At 37.2% G+C, this 25,770-nt stretch overlaps 1 protein-coding gene across 3 annotated transcripts in view; it reads left to right on the top strand.

Annotated features, from left to right (window-relative positions):
* Positions 1-25,770, top strand: part of LOC149562541 (DNA-binding protein) — a 173,859-nt gene that overhangs the window by 124,533 nt on the left and 23,556 nt on the right. For all 3 annotated transcript variants that reach the window (XM_089826022.1, XM_089826021.1, XM_089826024.1), the window contains exon 10: positions 7,026-7,283. In XM_089826022.1, coding sequence (XP_089682148.1) covers positions 7,026-7,283 — 258 coding nt within the window. The remainder of the gene's footprint in view (positions 1-7,025; positions 7,284-25,770) is intronic.

The following is a 25,770-nucleotide window of genomic DNA, read 5'->3' as shown; positions in this document are numbered from 1 at the left end:
TAACTTGCAAAGGAGAACCCTACAAATGGAAAATAGAGTAGGATGAAGCCTTTCAGGTATTGAAAACACAACTAGCCACAACACCTATTCTGGTTTATCCAAACTGGGACAAGGAGTTCTATGTACATGTCGATGCATCAAACTACACAATTGGTGAAACACTAGCACAGAGAGGTGATCATGGATTGGACCACCTGGTGTACTTCGTGAGTAGACTATTGTCAAAAGAAGAAAAGATTCATAGCACGACAGAGCAGGAGGCTCTCAGAATGGTGTAAGCCGTACAAAAGTTCAGACACTACTTATTGGTGACCCCATTCGTATTCTATGTAGACCATCAAGCCTTGCTATATCCGGTGAATAAACCAATCATTCAAGGATGGATAAGCAGATGGTTACTTCTCTTGTAGGAATTCACATTTAAAATTGTGGTATGGCCCAAGAAAGCCACGTGAGTGCGGATCATCTATCTAGGATCAAATCAGGAAAAAACCTAGAGGGAGTCAATGATGACTTTCTGAATGCACAACTATTTCAGATTGCCATACTACCATCTTGGTATGCAACTATTGGGGAGTACCTTTCAACAAGGCAATTCCGTAGAGAAATGCCACCAAACAAAAGGAGGAAACTTGTGTTGAGAAGTTGAACATTGCAATTGATCAACAAGTTGCTATACAAGATGGGACCTGATCAGATTCTATGATGATGTGTTCTGGAGGAAGAAATTTCGAAAGTATTGAAAGAAGCACACGAAGGGCGCGTAGATGGACATATGGGGTCGGACACAATTGTGTGTAAGATACTTCTCATAGGATTGTGGTGGCCAATCGTGCACAACGACGCTAGGGAGTGGGCCGTTGCATGTGATACATGCTAGAGAGCTGGGAAGCCACTAAAGAGGGATTTTATGCCTCTGAACCCCTCATATGCACAAGAACTATTGTAATGGTGGGGCTTGGACTTTGTTGGGCCAATGAAGTTAAGCAAAGCTTGGAGATGCAGATACATTGTTGTAGCAACTGAGTAACTTATAAAGTGGGTAGAGGCACAAGCCCTACCAGACAACTTTGCATTGAGCACATCGAGATTTATCTATGGGCAAATCATTGCAAGATACAAAATCTCGATACAATTGACAAGCGACCATGGAGGACATTTTGTCAACCATGTCATCCAATTGCTCACTACGGAATTCAAAATCTACCATTCCCTATTGAGCCCATACTACCCGAGAGTAAACGGACAAGCATAATCGACAAATAAAATCTTGGTTACAGTAATTTACAAGTCTTGCACAATTGAAGGTCAAGATTGGGAGGAAAAGTTGCCATCCTCATTATGGGCATACCGTACCTCTTACAAAGTTACCACAGGACACACTATTTTAGTTAATGTATGGTCGGGAGGCCGTAGTACTAGTAGAGCTCATGGTACCGAGTTTGCGAATAGCAATTGAAAACAAATTGGGAGACATGGAAAGTCTCAAAGAGAGACTGTATAACTTGAATAAGCTCGATGAGTGAAGATTACAAAAACAATGGGCCACCGAGGTTTCACAATGTAGGTGCAAGGTTTGGCACGACAAGCACTTGAAATTGAATGGGTTCCAACCAGGACAACTTGTATTAAAATATAACAAGTGGAATGAGATCAAACCTTGCAAATTCAAAGTAAAGTGGGTGGGATCATACAAGATTCGTGAAGTGGGAGATAATGGAGCAATCAAAATATGGATGATAGACGGAAAGGAGGTGACTGACCCAATAAATGGTTTGAAGTTAAAAATTTATCATGAGAGGAATGAAGCCCGGTAAGTTAACTAGACCAAATGGATGATCCAAATATAATTTAAATATTTAATAATAATATAAAATAAATAATAATAATAAAATGTAGATAATTATAATAAATATGTACCAAATAAAAATACGACAAAGTAGTATATGAAAACGAACGGGTTGAGTATTAAAGTCATCGAATATATATCGGTAGTACATTGGTAAATTAAGCAAAAGACAAAGTTGACAATAACATATGGTCTATATAGTAGGAAGACATCGTACGAAACTACATGGGAGCACAAAGTAAGCATGACTTGAATAAAGACATTGTATGACCGTACGGAAGGGAAAAAAAACCCAAGTTGCATGATGAAAGGGGAATGTGCACACCATATGGTGTACGACTTTTCATAAAGATTATACCAAGGTAGACACTATATAGCCTGTCAAGGTAGGCATCGTGCGATTGATCAAGGAAGTAGACCAGGAGCCACCATATGGACGACCATGGGTTGAACACACCACCTACAATGCACATTGTATGACCTTGAGGCGCCATTGTATAATAGTGGAGAAAGGCGTGTTGAATCATCTTGTACGGTCGTAGTACTAAAAGAAGATCTTGGCCATATGACATCTAGAACAAAATAGATCGTATGATATTTTAAAAAGGAAGTCGTTGAAGTCGTGGGCTGTAGTCCATTTTTTGATAGATAGAATGTTGTGCTTGCAACTTGGTTGCCAGTTGTTACAAGTTTGAATCTAGTGTATCGTGAAATTGTATGCCTGACAACACAGTGATCACAAGTTTGAATCTAGCCAAGAGGAAGAGGCCATGTGAGAGGTATGGTGGGTGAAGGCGTTAGGGCCAACGTATGACCATCCATTCAAAAAATTGAACATAGGTAAGGCCAGTTGTACAAACCATAGGCCAATTGGAGGAGCGAAAGCTAGTACGGACCGTACAGTACGCACTATACAAGAAAAGGAAGGGTGTAAGGGAGAAGACGTGTACTTGAGAGGTAGGAGGCACCATACAACAGTGAAAAATGCAGTAAGGTTAACTCTAAGAGTCATATGAATGTTGTACTAGTAGAAAGACTTTCCAATAAAATTGTATAGCACCATTCCGAAGAGAACCAACTACCCTAACCATTTTCATCAACACAAAATGACAAAAGAAGAGATATTTATGGAGTCGATTGGCAAGATAGCTTGGAAGAAGAGATTGGAGGATTCCGCTACCAACACAAAGATGAATCAAAAGGTGAAGACATTGCCTTCAGGTGTTTGTGTTGTAGGAGGCACAAGCATAAGCACAAAAAAAGAAGGGAAAACAGACAGCACAGCCGACAGCTGCCCCAGCGCACCTCACACCATAGAATGTTTCTTTCAAAGGCTTGAATGCAGTCAAATGCAGGAAATAGTGGCAGGATATGCTTGAAGACCATCTGGTGAAGAATAGCTTTAGAAAGGCGAAGGTAGAGTGGGCAATATGAATACCAATTTTTTGCATTTGTGATTATGAGGGTTTTTTGTGCACGATGGTAGAGACCTATGACTAGTTTTCCAGAACTAGTTCATTTTCCTATGTCGGGCAAAACCTAGTCATTTCCTTCAGGGCACTAGACTTCACTAGGGTATTTGGCATACCCAACCATGCATAGGGAGGCAAGAAAATTGATAGCAAACCAAAGAAGTTAAGTCAAGAGGTGAAGGTGTAACGGATAGAGCTTGTATGTGGTGAATTGTCTCAGGCAGAAAAAGAAGCCGTGATGGACACTTTGAAGGGCAGAGGATTGAAGAAGTCTAACATCTAGGAAGGACATTAGTGTTGCCTTATGGATTTGGTGTAGAGTAGGCTCACGGGATCGAGCCGCGAATCTGATATCTCCTTTCCAAAGGTAGCAATGATGAATGGGATCCTGAACGAGAGAGGGTACAACTGGGCCGTATTATTGGTAGAACAAATGTATGAATTCATGACGCTTCAGCACAAGACATTCTAAATGCCCCACTACGCTATTGGATTATTCCTGGATGTGACAATGCAGATGATTCCTCTTGACAGGCTGGAAGTCAAGCCTGGTCCGCTTGCACTAGGTGAGCCCCCCATCATATAGTGGAGACACTTAGACACACTAGGTGGGGAAAAGGCCACGATTGGGCAGAACCGACCCTGATAGTAGTTGGACGCAGGTTCAGATCATGAGAATACTGATAACGGCTAACATGAGAAATCATCTGACAATAGTGAGACTCATGGAGAGGAAGAGGATGAAGAAGATGACAAAGAGGTGGAAGTAATTATGATGACAACGTTGCTAATGGTCTTCGATCTTGGCGACAACACATTTGGTACCTATGAGTATGCACAATGCACACATTTTGGGATTTGGACAACTCAAACAACTAGTAGTGATGACCCTTGTCACAGTAGTGGCTCAGCCAGCTGCAGTGACTCCGACCATTCCAGAGGCTGTGGCTATAGTTTTGATAGAGTCCCACCCATCACTGTCTACAACCTTGCTAGACGAGGTGATGGGGTTACCAGCATAGGAGGTTCTTAAGAGTTCGGGGACACTGCAAGTCAGATTGGAGGTGTGGGATCTGATGCGCTGGTCACTATAGATAATGCATTGTTGGCTACTAGTGAGGGTATTGTGGCACAGGAGTTGAGTGAGTATGACTTGAGCTCGTACTTGAGTAGGAGATTTAACATTAGACCAATAGTAGCAACACCTAGCACTCTCTCACCTATGAGAGAAGTATCTCAGGCGATGGACCCTATAGCCCCACCAAAAGAGAGTCATACTACCATTGTGATTGACCTACCACCCCCACCTCTGATAGGTAGTATTGTGGAGAAGATGTTAGAAGTAGTTGAGTCAGCGATGGCCACAAAGCACCCCACATCATCAGGCCCCTCGAGCTATTGGGGAGGATGTCAAGATGTACTTGGTGGACATGGTGACTTGAGGTTGTTAAGCAGTGATTCAGCACAGGCACGTGCTTTGGAGGCAATGGTGCAGGAGTTGGAGAAGGTTTTGTTATTCATGCGAGTTGGTTGTCCAACGACCTTCTTACTATGTTTCAAGGCATGAGGATGGCCGAACATAGAGAACCCAGAGATGTGGCAAGGGTGGACTGCTAAGGAGCCTGTAGTAGAGAGTAGAGTCGAGAACCTAACGCAAGAGATCGTACATGTGTATCGGGAGGCATACTATGTTCTACGAAGAAGAGAGGCGGATCCTATAGCAGGAGCGAGGGTTCGGGAGGAGACAGCCACCAGATTAGCCATAGTAGAAGCTAGTTTGGCTGCGCAGTAGTCAGTTTGGGAGATAGATTAGGCAACACTCATTGTTGAGAGGGAATCAAAGAAGGCAACATTCGTATCTCAGTTGGGGGACTCAAAGAGGGAGTCAGATGCAAAGGAGGTTGAGCTCCGAAACATAGTTGAGATGATGAAGAGAGCATTAGAGCTTCAGATGCAAGCTAAGGTGGATTTGAACACCCAGACATAGCAGGTGCATGAGTTGTGGGCACAACTGAATGAGTTACGGCCACAAAGGATGGCTACTACACCCACTCCACCAGGGACACACCCCTCTTCTTGCTAGTTTTTGTTTTGATGTACTTAGTAGTTTAGTTGTTTCTATTTTGTCATCTGGAGATGGCTTTTCTTTTGGGGGGATGATGTTGTTAGTAAAACTATACTATAGCTGATGGGATTGGTTAGTGTCCGAAAGGTTGCGTGACAGTTGAGTCACCCCTTTCGGAGATATATATACATCGTTCGAATTGAACTATGAAGCATGATTATACTCATGATTGTATACCTTGCTTATATGAATAAAGTACTATCTTATTCTATGTTACATTCTAGTATTTGAATGCAATAACTATATGTTTACCCAGTCCGGTAAATAGAAACATGGCAATGACAATGTTTTTAATGGCAAGGAAAGAACTCTCATTGAGACCCACATTTCATAATATTGAATTGCAGGTGATAGTCACTATGAGACTTGCAAGGAGAAAATTTGAGGATCTTCCCCATGATGGCATTGTTAGAGGGTCTAGAGAAGAAATTTCTCATGGACACATGGGCATAGGTTTCAGCTGAAAGAACTCCTTTTGAAATAGTTCTGCAAAACTTCATGGCAAAATTAAGAATTTAGAATGAGTGGAATAGACCTCATGTTGCAGATCCAGTTGCTATTGCACCACATGTTGTTGCTCATTGAACTGTAGACTTTAATTATGGCTCCCACAATTGTCAACACTTGGGAGAAAATAAAACGTTGCACTTTAATACCAATCCTATGAAACCTCTGATATGATATAATTTTTTAGTATATTAATATATATATCAATTTTGAGAAGAGTTATTTTTTACAAACATGTTTTCTGAGTCTAGTGGCCACTGGTATGTGGGGGGCCTTCTGGGAACTCCTCAGTTTTGCCTAGGGAGTAGCTTGGAATTACCCATAGAGGAACCAGCAAGATACTGGTACTAGGACCAAACCCAGATGTTAACTGAGGTCAAAATAGGAGGAATCAAAACATAACAAATAACCTCCTTGGGGTCTTCACGATCTCTTGTCTACTGTATTTGGTCTTTAAACATACTCAGGCTTGACATGCATAACAATGATTGACTTTTCAATAGAAACTCCAAATAGATGAATTCAACTCGCACATATACAAATGGGGGTGTTGGATATTGCAGTTGATTGCTTTGACTCCATCTGTAGAAGCTTACTAACCCATTGTTAACTCGAAAAATTGAATTCAGGTAACAACTATATTGTGTATGCACAATTATTTGTTTATCAAACAGTTGTTTTATTCACAATTATGCACAATTATGAAAACTCACACAATGTGAAATCATTCTCTATGGGGTAGCTCTTGAAATCTACTCTAAGGTCTTTTCCTTCAAATAGATAGAGGACTGCACAGGAACTTGGCATAATAATATGAAGCAAATAGTATAAAGACATATTTCTCTTTCTTTTGCCTCTTTTATTGTTTAATCCAAATTTCAACGTATTCTATTGGTAGAGAGTAGATTGTTTGCTTTGATTTTCAAACTAGATCAGTGGTTCTATTTGCAAGGTTGTAAATATTGTCAACAAATGATGAAATCAAAATTTCACTTATTTCCTTATGATTTCAACATGTTCTTGCTTTAAGTTGATAGGGTAAACAAACTGATTGATTTGTGTGATATTGCAGCTTATGAACAGCAAGCTTCTGAAAGCTAAAGACAGAAATAGCAAAAGGGACATTAGGAAAGAACTTCGAAGACTTGGTAAGGAGGAAAGGCAGAGACAACAACAAGCTGTCACAGATGTGCTTAAGAACTCAGATGTTATATTAACTACTCTGACTGGTGCTCTATCTCGACAATTGGAGGGGATGACATTTGACCTGGTTATCATTGATGAGGCAGCGCAAGCACTTGAAGTGGCTTGTTGGATTGCAATACTTAAGGTAAACTAAAGCTTTTCTTGTCTATTTTCTAATCTATTTTTTATATCACTTGACTCTTACTATGTTCCTCTACATTCATTTACCTAATACTAATTTAAGTGTCTGTTATGTTCATATTATAGTTGTGAAATATGCAGGCTACCTCAAGTTTTGTTTTGCTTAGCCAGAAAGATACACGTTTTATGAATTTCCTGCAGTTATTAATCAGAAAGTACCACTGATATAGGAGGAGTTTTGTATTCTTATTTAATTCTTCTGTGTGTGCTGATAGATGCCTTCTCAGCAATTGTAATATCCTTATCAAATTTTTCTTTAATCGCATGTGCAATTTTCACAACTTTTTTATTCAAACATTTCACCGAACAGTTTCCATCTAGCAAAACTGAATTTTCTTTTCAAATTATTGTTATGTGCCAAATATGGATGTGACATTACATGCCAAATATGGAAGTAGTATTACCACCATAACTATGTACTAATGTCATGCAACAAGTTCTATGAATAAAGAAGTAACAATATAGAGAATAATACCATAGCAAACACACACAATGGCAGAATATGACTTTATTGATTGTACCAAAGTATTAGATCACCAGCAATACCAACATGATCTTCATTGTTCTGGACAACCAACCATCATGACTCTTCGGTATATCTTATTTCTTAACAAGTCTGCTGGTTATTTACTTATTGCTTATTACTAGCCTACAATTATTTTGAAAAGATATCATAAATAGTCAAGAACTTCCTTTCTCTTCCTCAGTGCGATGAGTGTTGGCTGAGATATCCTGTCTTATTTTCTTCCTCAGCTCAGCATGCGCTGATGAAATTGTGTCTGAGTGTAGCCGGTAAGACATAGCAGGTGTATAGGGTTCTACTCAACTGGTTGGAATGAATGCACCCTAATGATGTGGTGCTACTTGTGTGTGAAGTGCATCTAGAAACAGGGCTATGGCCTAGTGTGACATAAAATGTCTTATGCTTCAGCTATATGAGCTCTTTTATTCTATCTGATAATAGTTGCACCCATTTGTAATCCCTACCACAATTCAAGTCGTTTAACTGCAGTAGCATGGAGTTGGCAATTTCTGAAGTTTGACTGCCCCCAGTGAGTTTACTTTTTACCAGGTCCAATATGCACCTCTATTCCGCATTGGCAATGAAGGTTTTCTTTACACCCTTGCTATTATTCTTGCACCATATGCTTTCCCATTGCTTTTCTGTTAGGTCGCGTGTATAGATAAGCTTCAACAACTATTTCTTGCCACTTGTGCTCATCTTAGAAGAAGACTTTGTTGCCTGGTGCCCTCTGTTTGGTGCCTCAAATACTTTAGCGATGTCCTTTGGAGAATACGATCCTACCACATTCTGCAGCACATATTGTATAATAGGTATGGTAGATTTGTGTCTTTTTATCATATCCATGCACCATGGTTTTTAAAATTGGTACAAACTCTTTTAGGGGAAAAAGGGGATGAAGATTAGTTTGTCTACCTCATCCTTTCATAAAGCAACCTTCAATGGATGATTATTGCTGGTTGTACCTTCACACTAGCTCTTGCATTCAGTACCAGAGATTCCTTTGAATTTGGTATTTGTAGCTGTAATCCTTTCCTCTGTGCCTTTACCCTTTCTATTTATTTTTGTAATGGCCGTAGTCTGTTTGATTTGTAGGTGTTTATCCTTTCCTCCTTTATAATTGTCCGCGGTTGTGCCCTTTTTAGGGTTTCAAGTACTTTTCACCATATTATATACCTTCTTTAATATCCCTCCTAGTTTCTTCAGTTCCCGCTTCTCCCTCCAAGTCTTTCCTCCCACCAACTCTGTTGTTTTTCCTTTGTACTGATCCTCATACTAGTTTGATTTTTCCCTCCTGGCCTACAACCTTTTGTGCCTTTTCCCCATTGGTACATACGCCAGCTGTACGACCCGATGGAGCCTATTTTTTGGCAAAAATCAAAGCCTCCATTTGAGAAATAATATTGGAGACTTGATGAACTATTGTCATTTATGTATAAGGATTTCATGAGCATGAACAAAACTAAAAAAGTTAGCATCTTCGATGTCAAAGCTATGAAAAACCAGTGCTATATCCTGAGGAGTATTTGATGTGCAATGGGCAACTAAGTCTCAAGAGTTATAAGGAATATAATGGAGATGTTTAACAATGTCAGTATAATGAACAAATCAGATTTTAGAGAACGATCAAGCATATAGCTGCTAATATGAAGTCTTGGTTTCTGATTGTAATGAGCATAAAAGAAATGACATGATGAAGGACAGTCATTGATACTTACCAACATAGTAACTTCTCCATCTAATATTCAGACAGATTATTACAGATACAAGCTAAGGCAGTCATTATCTATTGGTGCTCATGAGAAGAGCTGAGACACACATATCCGAACTAATATTATACAGTGATCCAGTGCTTATTGTGTATGACCTTATGGGATATTATAATCCATCTTTTAATTTACCTTTTTATTGTTCATTCTCAGCAAAATCCCAACTCTTTTCCTTAACCAATTTTTCAACATGTGTAATTGATTTTCTTATCAGCAACTTCTAGGGGATTAATGCCTTCTACAGTTTAAGCCAGTAATCGTCCATACATCTTGCTAGGATCCTCATTTGTCAGTGGTCTCTTACCAAGTGCGTATATAGCTCAAATAGCGTAAGTGTGATAATAAGGTTTGCTATACTCATCTTGGCTGTCATCTTTTGATTGGATCCAAAACAATCAAATACAACTACTGAACTAAAATTATGCCCTGGGACTATCATTACACCTGCTTTCTGTAACAAAGTCCCTACCTTCTCAAGATTCTGATCAATATATTTCTTGCAGTGCTAATGGCTATAGTTTGGAAGGGAATGATTCTAAGAAAAGGTATAATTTCCGTTCAAAGGCCTGATGATGATTTGGATATTGGAATTCTAATTCCAAAAGCTTTGGAGGGGCCAAATTCAATAGCAGGATTGCTGAGGACGATTAATTTGATGATGGTAATGGATGGTGGTCTGAAGAATTCAATAGGGATCAATCTACAACATACGATGAACCAAAACTTGATACAATACGCAGTGTATAAGGATGGAATCAACAGACATCTTGAATACCCCATCAATGCAATGGAGTGTGTCTTTGGTGCTTGTCTTTGATACCTCGTAGATGTGACAAAAGTGTAAATGGCTTGTATGTGTGAATGTCTTTTCCTGAGCAACATTTTAATGGAGATACTGTACATCCGGCAGGGCCGAATCATTGAAGAGCAGCAAGATTACACTTGTGTATGCATCTTAAAACCAAAGAAACTGTTATGCAAAGCACAAAATGTTGAAATGAATTGGAATATGCCCTGTGTTTGGATGAATGTGTTTGCTGACAGAGACTTCATTTTCCAGACCTGATAAATAATGAAGTCAAAGACAGACCTAGTAAAGAATAGCAAGGAACTTATCCAGTACAAACAACAATGATCTCAATACACAGAAAATGATGGTGATAAATAAATCGCTCCTAGCATACACAACAATGAGTATGCAGGGTCAATGAGAACTCGAATATGTGCCTAATGTCAAAATGAACTTGCAGAGTATATTGGATTTACTTCACGGTGATCCCGGTCTCATGCAGCGCTGGAATGGATGTCGACCACGTTATTGGTGAATGGAATATAAGCCTCCATTTGCATAAGATCATATATAAAAGACTGTCAAGTATAAAAGCCAACACATATTCGAACCAAATCTTTTGAGGCCTGTGAATGCCTTTGGGAGTATTTAGAAGGAGGCGTTGATATTGTTAATAATATAATAACAAAGTCAATCCCAATCATTATTTGTTTATAAAGTGATAATTTACTTTAAAAGTTGTGCGATGTAATTTTTTAAAGGAATAACTTTTGTATTTCAAAAGTTACATCTTTAGGAAGATGAAGATATATATGGTGAAAGTCTTATTTTCAAAACAGGGCAAGATTTAGAATTCAGAGAAGAAAGCAATGAAATTAGTGAGAATAATTGTGCAAGGATGAATATGAATAAATAAAGCATGATTTGTAATATTAATAAATTTTGTATTTCAATAATAAATAAAAAGACTTTTTGTTCATTTTTATTCAAGATAGAGGGAATCAAATTATTATGAAGATAAGTCCTTTGCGATCAATAAGGGGATTATTGAATTATTCTGCCAAAGCTTATGCACTGGGTAATTTTCACATTTTGTGTTCAATAAACAAGGAATGGTGTGAAATATATGTGTTTCCTCATTCCTGGCTAATCGACTTTCCACCTGAGAAGTTAAATTCCTTTTAGCTATAACATAGAATTGGATATAAAAATTATTTTTTGCAGAGCATATGAATAATTGATGATGTTTTAACAAAATATTATCTCATAGAGTTGTACATAATAATCTTGATTAAGATTGACTCTGTTGCTCAAATAAGCACAGGCACTAATCTTTTGAAACATTGGAATATAATTATCAGATTTACAGTTGCAGTTAGAAATCTATATCTTCCTTCTTGCAAGCATCAATTATTGATAATCTTATATAAAACATTCAACCATTTCGAGTAATCACATAACCTTAGTTTGATTGAGTTCAAGGATTTTGCCAACCAAAGAACTCACAAGCGTAAATTTGCCATATAAGAGCTTTGAACTAGGTAATCAGGTTTGACGTAAAGGTTCATCCACCTAGGTGTAGCGATGCCTGAAGGGAAGGGGAAGAAGTATTCCCATTCATTGGCTATAATTGATTGTGGAATCCTGTTAGAGAATTGACAAGCTCTTGGATTTCCAATTTGTGGTTTTGGGAGCCAACGGATTGTCGACTTTGTTGGGGAACTATATGTAACAACCGGATTTCCTGGGCCTAATTCTTCTTTGACAATGTTTCCAACCCACTAACAGTTTCTCTAAAAGGAAATTCTCCATCTTAAATAAATTATTTAAATAATCATTAGGTTTAACTATCTTCTTAATTTCATGAATTTGTGATTAATGATCAACTGACATTATATCTCCACTTGAAATCATAATGACTAACTATCTTACCATTTCGCCAGAATATAACAAATTAAACTGCCAACTGACTTCATGTGACCCTCTACGCCTATTTTTCATGCTAGCTCAAAAATTGGGATGTAACACTATATATCAGATATTTTTATAGTTTACCTATTTTGATTTACAAGAGATTTTGAGAACTTTTACTTCCCCCATCCGTGTCCACCAATAGATTGGCGAATTTGCTAGGGAGTGTGAGACCTATTTTGATTTACAAGAGATTTTGAGAACTTTTACTTCCCCCATCCGCGTCCACCAATAGATTGGCGAATCTGTTGGGGAATGTTGCTCACAAAATATATTGTGAAGTTACCCAAAATTTCTAATTTCACTGACCAGAATCAAAAAGTAGTTGTATCAATTTGTTTGGAAGCGTCCTCTGTTGGAAGCGAGAACCTGGAAGATCAACAAATCAATACATTCCTCTTTAGAGGTGGGGACTATTCAATAAAGTCTTCAGTTGGTAGCTCTGTTGAGGTAGAAGACTTAGAAGGAAATGATTTGATTACCTAATAGGAAATAAAAGAGAAGAATATGTACTATATACATGAAAGGGATCTATGTTGCACCATGGAGGAAGCACGCATACACCTCTTAGATGCATTTTTCAATTTGGAAAGATATGAAGATGAATCTGCAACGTATTTGTTTATAAGGGTGTGAATATTTTTCGGGAAGTACCTTCAGACATCATTTTTCCACGCAAGGAATTCATAAGAAAATTTTGTGAGCTGGGAATCTCGCCAGGTGACCTTGATTTAAAGCTTCTCTCTCAAATATTAGAAGAAGATGATGAAAGTCAAATTTTTATCTCTTTTAGATGCATTTCTGAACTTAGAAAAACAAGAAGAAGAATTCACAATACAATTCTTTATGAGGATGTTTGATGCCTATCAAGAAATACCTTCAGAATGCAGACCTCCATCCTTTGATCTTTTCAATAGAATGTGAGGACTAAGTCTCTTATATGATCATCAATTCCTCATCTTTCTGAAACTTATGGATAATGGATTGACTACAAAAGAGAGTGAATGCAAGACCGAAGATGCATGTGAGTCAAGTGAGGTTTTAGATTTAAATGGAGAAGACATTTTTTGATAGTTTGAAGAAAGATCTTTTTGTGATGATACTTGTATGATATCAAATATCAGTGAATGTGAAAATAAGGAGGATTCTGTTAGTGTAGAAGAGATTTCGGCCTTGTTAGACATAGAATATCATAAATATATAGAGAGAAACAGTCAAATTTATTTTTCAACCCACCATGGTAAGCGAGTTGATGGAACAACACATACTCAGGAGACAATAAATGAAGGAGATGATAATTTCCAAGAATCAAATAGTGGAGATGAAATAGAACAGTATACAACATATGAGCTCAAAGAAGTTTCAGATGAAATCTCTCATGGAGATATGCCTGAGCTCTCTATGTTCTTGAATCCATTGTTTGAAGAGGAAGCAGATGAAGGTTTGTTTGAATTCTCTATGTTTCTGAATCCATTATATGCAGAAGAATTTCTATGCAAGCAAGTCCATCAGCATCATGATGAAGATAATAGGCCTAATAATGATGTGAAGGTTGGTGAAACTCCTAATATGAAGGTGATGCAGCTTTCAGTTCATCCTATGAGTAGGAGGCACATAAAATATGTAAAGACGAGATTAAATCAGCCATGCACGATGGGGAAGATAGATCGAAGGATAGTTCTAATAATTTCTCATCCAATCATACCCTTTCTATATGTGAAGTTATGTCTTTTGAATGTGGATTACCTTCAAAGTCATTTTTGCCTAAAATCACCCAAAGAACATAGTTGGCTACTCAAAAAGGGAGTTTAATAAGTATTTTCTTCATTTCTTAACCCATCTAGGGTACATTTCTGCTAAAAAGTGCCTTATTTTTGAGCAATTTGTACCATCAAAACAACAAGTGTTTGGATCAAGGTAAGTTTGACAGCCCTTCCTATCCTTCCTAGTTTACTTTCAAATCACATGATATGCTTTGAATGCCATTTTTCAAATTCTTTGCATGTTGCACATTGCTTGGTCAAAATGGTTGCTAAAATGATGCAATTTTTTGCTCTAGCTTCCTACACTTGCCAAGCTAGGAATTTTGACTCATTACTTGCAAAGATTTATTCAAGATTCGAAGTGTATTGAACACTTCATCTTGCAATATTTCTAAATCCAATAAATCTCTTCTCTTTCCTCTTGAGGAAAAGTATGATTCCTTGTTATTTTTCAAAGGGCAAAGTCGTATATATATGTTTCTTTTGTTGTTGTTTGCAAATCTCTTCATTTCATTTTCAGATTTGTTTGTATAATGTGCTTCTTCTATATCCCATCTACATTCTTCAAGTTTCATGTGCAAGCACTTCATCTTGCTTGTCCATGCAGTTAGTATTAAAAGTACCGATCTTAAAAATAACTCACAAGGAAAGCGCATTCACCATATGTTTTGCTTGCAAAAAAAGCCCCATTTCCATGTTTGCCTATGTTCCTTTCATATCTTACATGTCGTCGTCATATATTTCAAAAATCCATAATGGTGAATCTTTGCATGCACCTACATGTTTGTTTATGACAAAAATTCAAAGACTCTCATCATATACAAACATCTTTCCTTTCATTTTCCACACTTTTTCCATGCATAAAGCTTGCTGTCTGCACATGCTATTGCCTTCCAAAAACTCATTTTTTGGGGCTTTCTATTATATAAGCACATGTTTTGAGCTTAAATGCATGTCTCCATTCGCTGTCCCAAAAGTTTCCATCCGTACTCCATATGCAATGCTCCCAAAAAATCCCATTTCTATGTTTCCCTCCACATTTTAAGAGCTAGTTTTATGCATGCAAAGAAGAAAGGAGGACACGAAACAAGTATGATCAATAACAAAGCCTACAATGAGGTAAAAGAATGATTACAAGCATAGAGTGCTTTCAAGATAAAAATGGTCAACAAATGCTCAACTAAACAATCAAGGATGTTGTAAATGTTGATCAAACCCATGATCAGACTGATATAGTAATGGCTATTTGCAGATTTGAGGAATATTAATCTAAATTTTGCTTGCTGGTGATATTAAGGTAGAAAGTATATTGTTGTGAGGTTTTCACACTATCGCTCCCAAATTTTTTGGGGACCCCCTTTTTTTGATCGCCTTGGCAATAGTTTTTGAAGTTGTCCAAAAGTTTTTTTTGAGTTTTGAAAATTTTGAGCCTTGGACACCTTCAGGCCAGTGGAAGAGACTTAGCTTATTTTCACCCGGTTTTTTTTTAAACTCTATTTTCCAGAGCCACTAATTCTATCCTTAGGCTTAACAAATTTTAAAGAGCAACACTTGGTAGGATAAAATTGTAAATTTTATACTTAGACATTTTCTTTTGAAAATTTGGATATAATTGTGTAAATTTGGATAATTTTCAAAAATGAAAATTTTGTTAAATTTGGTCTTTTGGAAAATCTTGATTATTTTTGGTGAAAAAGATTAATTTTTGTGATGGTGAAATAAAATTGCAAAATCGATTGTAGGCTCTAGAGAAATAATTTTATTTGTGTTAAAAAGCTAAAATTGCTTAGCTAAATCGATTTGGAGAAAAATTGCAAAATTTGGCTTTAATAGATTAAAATTGCCTTGAAAACTTTTTGCCTTTAATGAAATTGGTAATTTAATATTGAAAAATGGCTTTTGGTAAGCCAAAATCCAATTTTAATAACTTATTAATTACTAAATCCTCATTAAATAGAAATATTTAACATCTCCAAGGCACCATTTGATTTCTTTTTGCAATTTAGAACTAATTGGCAATTTTCATTATGGCAAAATTAATATTTAGCTAAGTATTTAATTGTGGGCCATAATTTTGCATTAATTATTGTTTTTCTTGCTCCGAGGGTCCAAGTCAGCCAGCTTGGGGGGAGTAAGAAAGTTGGGTATAAGAGGAGGCCTCTCTCCCATTTCCTCCTCACTTCTCACTTCTCTTTCTCAAGGTGTTGGCAATTTTGCAAGGGCAGATCTATACTCTTCTTGCTTGGCGAATTTTGTGGGGGCCGAATTTTGTGGAAGGCAAAATTTGTGGGAGCTGAAATTTGTAGGAGATAAAATTTTGATTTTCAAGAGGGGCTGCGATTTTTGCCCTAGGTTGGGTAATTTTATTTAGAGGTGAATTACATGATAAATTTCTGATTTGCAAGTGGATTTGAAGTTCTTGAGGTCTAGTCCTAATTCCGAAAAAAGGGTCCTTAAGTTGACATCCTTCTTTCATTCTAGTCTAAGGATTGCTTCCCTTGGTTCTACTTGCCTTCTGGTCGACCACTCTACCATCTCGTAATAGGGCGATGAGTATGGAGGATGTTAGTGCAAGTAAGAATCCCAAGCGGACAAACACTAAGAAAGACAAAGAGGATATGATGCCCAAAACACCCTTCTTCTCGAAAATGAAGAGAATAACTGACACCAATATCGGTGCAGTGGACATGATATGGATGAAAGACAGACTAAAGGAAGGACAATCCCCCTTGGCTATTGGTAAAGGTAATTTCAAATCATTTAGAGTTGAAAAGGTCCTTAAGCGGATTTCTCTCTTTCGTTCTAGTCTAAGGATTGCCTCCCTTGGTTCTACTAGTCTAATTGTCCACCACTTTACCATCCCGTAATAGGGCGACGAGATGGAGGATGTTAGTACAAGCAAAAATCCTAAGGGGACAAATACTAAGAAAGACAAAGAGGATATGATGCCCAAAACACCCTTCTTCTCGAAAATGAGGCGAATAACCAATACCAATGGCAGTACCATAAAAGGATATACAAAAGGCAGTTACACATCATAGCCCAAGCATCGACACTTCTATTTCAACCATGATGAGTGACGTTGGGGTGGCACTTGATTTTGAGAATATCAGAAAAGAGGGTGTCAACAAAATAGATTTTGGATTGAGGTTGGGTGAGTTAGGAAAGGTTGCTATCAAGAAGAAGCATTTGGGCACCCTTTCCTCTCTCGATGCTTTTATTGGATTTGCGAAAGAATATGAGAAGGATCATGAAAGGATACTACAAGCAACAAGTAGTGTGGTGAAATCATCAGAACTTGGGATGAAGCACACACCTTGTCCTCCTCTGGAAGAAGTTAACGAAAGGCTAGCTAAGTTCATTGTCTTAGCTAAGAAAATGAATGAAAAGGGAAGATTTATATTAGAAGATCATTTGATGTAAGCCCAAGTGGCAATTTCTCTTTCTTCTAGAATAGGACAAGTGTCTATTTCTAATTGGCGACCATTTTGGTGCCTTCTCATTGGTTGCTACTTTTTGCACTTTTTCTATTGGTCCATTGATGAGGTGGCATCTTCTCATTGGCCGATGGGGTGGCAACCCTAATTAGGGTTTTGAGGATCCAATCTGGATCGTTGATCTTGTTTTGATCTCCACTGTCCATTGTATTTTTGGCCCCTATATAAGGCCATTTGCTCTCATTTGTAAAGTGTTGGAGAAATTGTTGCGAAGATAATACCAAAATTGCTCTCTTCCTCATTGTTGCAATTTGCATGTTGATTAAGAACATTGGGTGTTAATGCATGTTTTCTACTTCCACATAGTTAGATTTTCTTTCAAGTTGTTGAAGCAAATTTCATTTCAAGTTGTTTAAGCAAGAGTAAAGTAGATGGATAGTTGTATGGTAGCATTGGTAAATGTTTGATAGGGGTCAATACTAGGCCACTAGCATCCTAGTGACTGGTTGGGAAGCTTTGTGTGGTAAACTAGTTTATTATTTCTTTGAATCATTGCACCTGTGGAAGTGAGGCCACTGGTTAGCTTTCATTAGGTTTGATCCCCGTCCATTTGCCAACCTTCCATTCATAGGAGTAGGAGTAGAATAGTAAGTAGCTGGGTAGTTGAAGCTTAGAGAAGGAAGTTAGAGAAGTAAGTCAAGGATCAGAACACACCCGTTCACCCTCCACCACCATCGCTTTCCCATCAACATCATCATTGGCAGACACAAACTCCATCATCACCACCATCAACATTATCTGCCACTTGCATACTTCACAAACACATCATCATCTCCATCATTCTACCAAAGTTCAAGTCATCGTCGAATGAATAGCATAAGATCGCCTACGTGATTACTAGCAAATCACATCGATAAAACTGAGTGAGTATCCACAACTGTAAGGAACATTGGAGTTATTCTCATATCCCATGAGCGATAGCTTTTCAAGAGAGGAATTGTATGTTTGATACTCTGTATCAGATATTCAATTACTACTATGTTATGTAAGTGATACAAAATTCACATCAACATATATGAATTAAATCAATACTGAGAACTGTTTGCCAAGATTCAATATAGTTCGATCACTAATCTATAGTCGCAATTTGCAGAGATCATTTTTTTTATGAATTCTGATGATTTAATCCCTTGGATTCGGTCCTTATATATATTCATCTCGATAAGCATGAATCAGGTGGAGATGTCTATTCATTTATGAAAGGACACGATGGCATATTAAGAACTCTTCTAAAAGTCCCGATCCTTAATCGGGAATGTTTAGTTAATAAACAAATGTTCAATATGACCTTCGATTTGGATCATTCGCTCGATCCAATCTGATAAGCATTTGATGAATATTTTGCAATGATCTATTAATCGAACTCTAGAATGTAATTTGAACGCAGATTTTCATGCTTAGTTTATTATGGATAGTTTCAGTTGGATACAAGAGTAATCTTTATAAGATTGATGGCAAGATAATTATGAGAACTATGTATATGTGTGTGTATCCATGTATATCAGTTCACATGGTGAACTGATATACAGACATGCATAAAATTGCCACGATAGTCTATTCTTGTATTAGATTGATGCTATCATATCTCAATAGATGCATATTCATATTCTAGTTTGAGATGCTTCCATGAAATTGGAGCACGATAATCATAAAATATTGGTCGTCTTGTAACAGCATGAAGACCAATAAAGCATTATGTAATAGAAGTCATTTCTTGTGAGACACTCTGAATATTTTCATCATGTATTTGTAATTTGATATTTTAACTTGATTACATGTAATCAAGTTGCAGCTGCATTAGGCATGCAACTTTGCATAAGTCAAAGTTAGTTAAGAGTTTTTTTTTGAATAAGTCAAGTTTTTTTAGGGTTTCCCCTTTTCTCTCTATCTTCTCTCTTATTTTCCTATATAAATGAGGGAGTTTATTGTAAATAATCATGTTGTGGCAAGGTAAGAAAATTCTGCCAATTTGTATACATACTCTAAGACTTTGAGCTTAGATCTAAATTTGAATCGCTTTCAATAAAAGAGGCATGTTGTTTTGACAATTTGTCCCAATCCAACTTCTTATGTGATGACATTTACTTGAATTGATTGTGAGTTTTACTACTTTGTTCAAAATGGATTTGAATTCAGTAGTGTAGACTTTGAGCCACCTATTGTATTCAGAATCAATTTGAACTTTTGAAGACTATGTCACAGAAGAACAGATTGTGATAGATAGAAGTGGCTGTGATTACTTAGAGCTGAAAACTTTGGGCTTTAAGTGTAAGTGTTTTTATTAAATTTGAGAGTGTCTAGCAAGAGACTTTGTGCCTTGCTGGTTATTTTGCTTGATCCTCATGAGACAAGCGCAAGGGGCGTTGGGTTCTTATTTTTGTTTCACAAAATATAAAAATGTAAACTGATGCCCTTGTTGTTGTTCTTATGTCAATTCCAAGGTCACTGCTACTATCGTAGCAATAAGACACTTTTTGTTAAGTTGGAAAGTTGTAATTGTATGCAAATCATTTTTGAAAAAAGAGGATTTGATTAAAAGAACCATCCTTTTTGTAATTTCAGTTAAGCTCCTATTGAACCCACCTACAGTAAGAAGGGAGCCTCCCCTATTGTTGAGAGGAGAGAGAAATCTCATGACATGTTGCCTAAAGTTACAATTTTGTAAGTTGTGGTCAGCAACATACAAAATTTTTAGCCAAAACAAACACTGAGGAAGATTGTGATCTAACTCTATCCTCTCCAACTATTGGCATGTTTATCAGTGCTCATAGGGCAAACAAGGTCCAACTAATGTTTGTGATCTAATTTACATGAAGGGCCAACTATTATTATTAGGTCTTAAGAGCTTGAAGGAAATATCGATGCGGGAATATTACTTAAGTTTTTTCATAAGGTGCTAATACCATGGAATAAGAATATCTTCCTTTATTTGGCGAGAAAGTGAATGCTATGTGTTAGTTTATGGTGATTGATCAAGAAAGTACTGTACATACTTCTTAAATTCTTTAGGACTTTCGAAATTTTTTTTTGGGCTACTATTTGCCAATGGCACAAAATTTTGGGCTGCTATTCGCCATTCGCCAATGGCACAAAATTTTGGGCTACTATTCACCAATTGGTTATTGTTTATATTCGCCAATGTATGGCGGACATGTTATAACTAATTTTAACTCTAAAGTGGGAAAACTACTTGTATAAAAGGGCTTAGGGTTAGGGATTGTTTCATTAATGTTGTTGGGATGTGAAAATTGGTTCTTGCGGCGGTATTGAGCTATAAGGGATTACGTATTGAAATCAGGTCATAATTACTGGATTGTAATAATATTGGACTTGCTGTTGGGTGGACGTAGCCTAGGGATTGGGTGAACCCTGTTAAATCTTTGTGTCTTGTGTTCTTTTCCGTGTGCTCTATTATTTTTTGATATTAGTTATATTTGCATGTAATTGTTATTTCTGTCCATGGTTTAATCCTAACAAGTGGTATTAGAGCTTAGTTGTTTTTCAGTTATCCTCTGCAGGAAAGTCTCACGATTGAGTGGGAGTGATGGTAGATGAGGGTAAGTTGAGGGTTGACAAGTTTAATGGGAAGATTTTTTAGTTATGGAAGATACAAATGGAAGACTATCTTTATCAGAAGGATTTATGGAAGCCATTGGAAGGCAAAACCAAGAATCAAGGATCTACGTCAAATGACGACTGGGGTCTTTTGGACAGAAAGGCACTTGGAAGTATTCGATTATGCCTGGGACCATCGGTGGCATTTAATATTGCAAAAGTGATCACAACAAAAGAGTTGATGCAAACCCTAGCGGAACTGTATGAAAAGCCCTCCGCTTCAAACAAGGTATTTCTTATGAAGCATTTATTTAATATGAAAATGACAGAAAGTGGATCTGTTGTAGATCATTTAAATGAGTTTAATATTATTCCTAGTCAGTTATCTTCTGTGGGTATCAATTTTGATGAAGAAATTAAGGCTCTCTTGATATTGTGTTCTTTGCTTGAAAGCTGGAATGGCTTGGTAATGGTTATGAGTAATTCTGTTCTTGGATCTAGTGCCCTAAAATATGATGATGTGATTGGTGTTATTTTGAGCGAGAAAACTCGCAGGAAAACTTTAGGTGGATCTATATCAGAAAGTGCTTTGAATGCACAAAGTCGAGGTAGAATAACTGAGAGGAAGTAATTTCGGAAATCGTGGGAAATCAAGAGGAAAGTCAAAGGGGAGGAGGTATCAATCGATAGGACCGAACGACTGTTGGTACTGTGGGAAACTAGGGCATAAAAAGAAAGATTGTTGGACTCAAAAGAAAAATGAAGGAGATAAACCAGATGGAGACAAGGAGGCAAATGTGGTAAGTAACAAATCTAAAGAGGATGCTTTGCTTTCGTCCTTAGAAAGTGTTGATGATTCATGGGTTTTAGATTTTGGTGCTTCATTTCATGCTACACCTCATGGAGGTTATTTTATTGATTATGTCCAAGGGGATTTTGTACTTGTTTATTTGGGGGATAATGAACCCTGTTAGATTGTTGGAAAGGGAAAAATTAAGATTAAGTTGTAGAATGGTAATCATTGGCTACTACATGAGGAAAGACATGTTCTAAGGTTGAGTAGGAATTTAATTTCAGCAGGGCAACTCGATGATGAGGGTTGTGTAGTTACTTTTTAATGATAAAAATTGGAAGGTTTCAAAAGGTTCTCTTGTAGTAGCAATAAGTGTGAAAGTAGGCACCTTATATCTTTGTATAGGTCATATTGTTCCTTCTACTTTAATTGTTTCAGAGAAAAATGAATGTTCAGGAACAGTTGCTGCAGTTGAGCAGAGAGAACAAATAGCTGCTATAAATTTTGATATAGCGCTGTAGCACAATAGACTTGGGCACATGAGTGAGAAAGGTATGAAAGTACTTTATTCAAAGAAAGTTTTACCAGGTCTGAAATGTGTTAATATAGATTTTTGTGAAAGTTGTGTGTATGGAAGACAAAAGAGAGTGAGTTTTGTGAAGATTGGGAAGGAAAATAAAAAGGAGAAATTAGAGCTTGTGCATACCAATGTATGGAGACCGGCTTAGATATCTTCCTTTGGTGGCTTTCATTATTATGTTACCTTTATTGATGATGCAACTAGAAAAGTATGGATTTATTTCCTTAGACAAAAATTTGATGTATTTCAAACTTTTAAGAAATGGAAATGCTTGGTTGAAAATGAAATTGGTAAGAAATTAAAATGTCTCAAATCTGATAATGATGGTGAGTATTATTGTAGTCGTGAATCTGAAGATTATTGCTCCACTAATGGTATTTGTAGACAGAAAATTGTTCCAAGGACTCCACAAGAAAATGGTGTGGCAAAACGCATGAACAGTACTATAATGAAGCGTGCAAGGAGCATGAGGTCGCATTCTTGGTTGCCCTTACATATGTGGGCGGAGGCTATCAATACTGCTATATATTTGATTAATAGAGGTCCCTCTACTCCTTTGGGTTGTGGTATTCCAGAGGAAGCATGTACTGGTAAGAAGGTGAGTTATTCTTTTCTCAAAACCTTCGGTTGTGAAGCATTTGCTCATATAAATCCTGAAAAAAGAACCAAGTTTGAAGCTAAGTCAAAGAAATGTGTATTTGTTGGATATGGCATTAATGAATTTGGTTATAGGCTTTGAGATTTTGAAAATCATAAAATTGTAAGAAGCAGGGATGTTATATTCAATGAGAAAGTATTGTACAAAGATCTATTGCAGCAGCATGAGTAGAAAGAAGATGATTATGTAGTGTTGGATGATACTTCAAAAGATGATGTTCTAACCATTCCTCATGATGTGCAACAACCGTAACAACAAATACCACACACACCAGTGAATGTTAAACGGTCAACAAGGCAAATTAGACCTCTGGAAAGATTTTCTTCCTCTTTGTATTCTATTTTACTTATTGATGCTGGTGAACCTGAATGTTATAATGAAGCTATGTAGGTGGATACTAAGATTTAGTGGGAGTTTGCAATGAAAGAAGAAATGGATTCTTTGCTGAAAAATAAGACTTGGGATTTATGCAAATTGCTTGCAGGTAAAAGGGCTTTACAAAATAAGTGGGTTTACAGGTTAAAAGAAGAAGATAGAGGTAAGCAAAGATTTAAAGCCAATTAGTTGTAAAAGGATTTGCACAGAAAAAGGGCATTGATTTTGATGAGATATAGGGCATTGATTTTGATGAGATATTTTCTCTTATTGTTAAGATGACTTCTATCCGTACTGTTTCAAGTATTGTGGCTACTGATGATTTGCATTTAGAGCAGCTTAATGTTAAAATAACCTTGCTTCATGGTGATTTGGATGAAGAGATATATATGGTTCAGCCACAGGGATTTGAGGTCAAAGGTAAGGAGAACTTAGTGTGCAAATTGAATAAAAGTTTATATGGCTTGAAGCAAGCACCTCGGCAATGGTATCTGAAATTTGATAGTTTTATGCATAAACATGGATATAGTAGGTGTCCTTCAGATCATTGTGTTTACTTTAAGAGGTTGGATGATGATAACTACATTATTTTATGTTTATATGTTGGTGATATGCTTGGAGCTGGGTCTAACATGGATTAGATTAAGGGGCTTAAATGCCAGTTAGCACATGCATTTGTTATGAAAGGTTTGGGGGTAGTAAAAGAAATCCTTGGTATGAAGATTTGCAGAGATAGGAAGAACAGAAAATTGACACTATCTCAGGCTGATTATGTTGAGAAGGTGTTGCAACGTTTCTCTATGGAGAATGCTAAAGTTGTCAGCACACCTTTACCTAGTCATTTGAAGTTGACTAAGGAGATGTGTCCCAAGACACAAGAAGAGGAGGATAAGATGTCCAAGGTACCCTATGCTTCCGTTGTAGAAAGCTTGATGTATGCTATGGTATGTACAAGGTTAGATATTGCACATGCAGTGGGAGTCGTTAGCAAGTATATAAGTCATCTCAAAATTGAGCATTGGAATGTAGTCAAATGGATTCTTAGATATTTGAGAGGAACATCCAATAAGTGTTTACAATTTGGGGGCTCTACTACTGATTTACAGAGCTATGTTGACTCAGATTTGGTAGGGGATATTGATCCCAGGCCGAGTACTACAGGTTATGTCTTTACTGTTGGTGGGGCAGCCATGAGCTGAGTTTCTAGGTTATAGAAGGTTAATGCTTTACCACTATAGAGGTAGAGTATGTTGCTGCTATAGAGGCAGCTAAGGAGATGATATGGCTTTAGTTCTTCTTGGAAGAATTGGGACACCCTCAGAAGGATAATTATTTGTTTACAGATAGTCAGAGTGCCATTCATCTTGCAAAGAATTCAGCTTTGCATTCAGAGACAAAACACATACAGTTGCAGTACCATTTCATTCGGTCAGTTTTGGAGGATGGACAGTTAAAGCTGGACAAGCTACATACAGATGGCAATCCAGCAGATATGTTTACAAAGGTAGTAGCAAGGGAGAAGCTAAACTCCTCTTCAACTTCGGTTGGTCTTCTAGACTGAACATGAATAAAAGAATAGCAACGTCTAGGGTGATTTGATCTAGTGGGAGCCCCATGTGGTAGCGGTATTGCTATAGGATCAGTCTCCAAGTGGGAGATTGTTATCTAGTGTGGAGTTTGATCAGTCCCTAAGTGGGAGATTGTTAGTTTTTGGGCTACTATTCGCCAATGGCACAAAATTTTGGGCTACTATTCGCTAATTGGTAATTGTTTATATTCGTCAATGTATGGCCAACATGTTGTAACTAATTTTAACCATAAAAGGGCTTAGGGTTAGGGATTGTTTCATTGATGTTGTTGTGATGTGAAAATTGGTTTTTGCAATGGTATTGAGCTGTAAGGGATTACGGATTATAATCAGGTTGTAATCACTAGATTGTAATAATATTTGACTTGCTGTTTGGTGGAGGTACCCCAGGGATTGGGTGAACCACGTTAAATCTTGGTGTCTTGTGTTTTTTTCTGTGTGATCTATTATTTTTTGATATTGGTTACATTTGCATGTAATTGTTATTTCTGTCCGTGGTTTAATCCTAACACTATGGCTGTGAATATGAATTACTATTACCAAGCTTTTCATTTCCAGGTGTTGTGAAC

Source organism: Cupressus sempervirens, chromosome 4 (genome assembly GCF_028749045.1).
Source record: "Cupressus sempervirens isolate cs-2001-9-10 chromosome 4, ASM2874904v1, whole genome shotgun sequence".
NCBI classification, from domain to species: Eukaryota; Viridiplantae; Streptophyta; class Pinopsida; order Cupressales; family Cupressaceae; genus Cupressus; species Cupressus sempervirens.
This window is presented reverse-complemented; position numbering and strand designations above follow the sequence as displayed.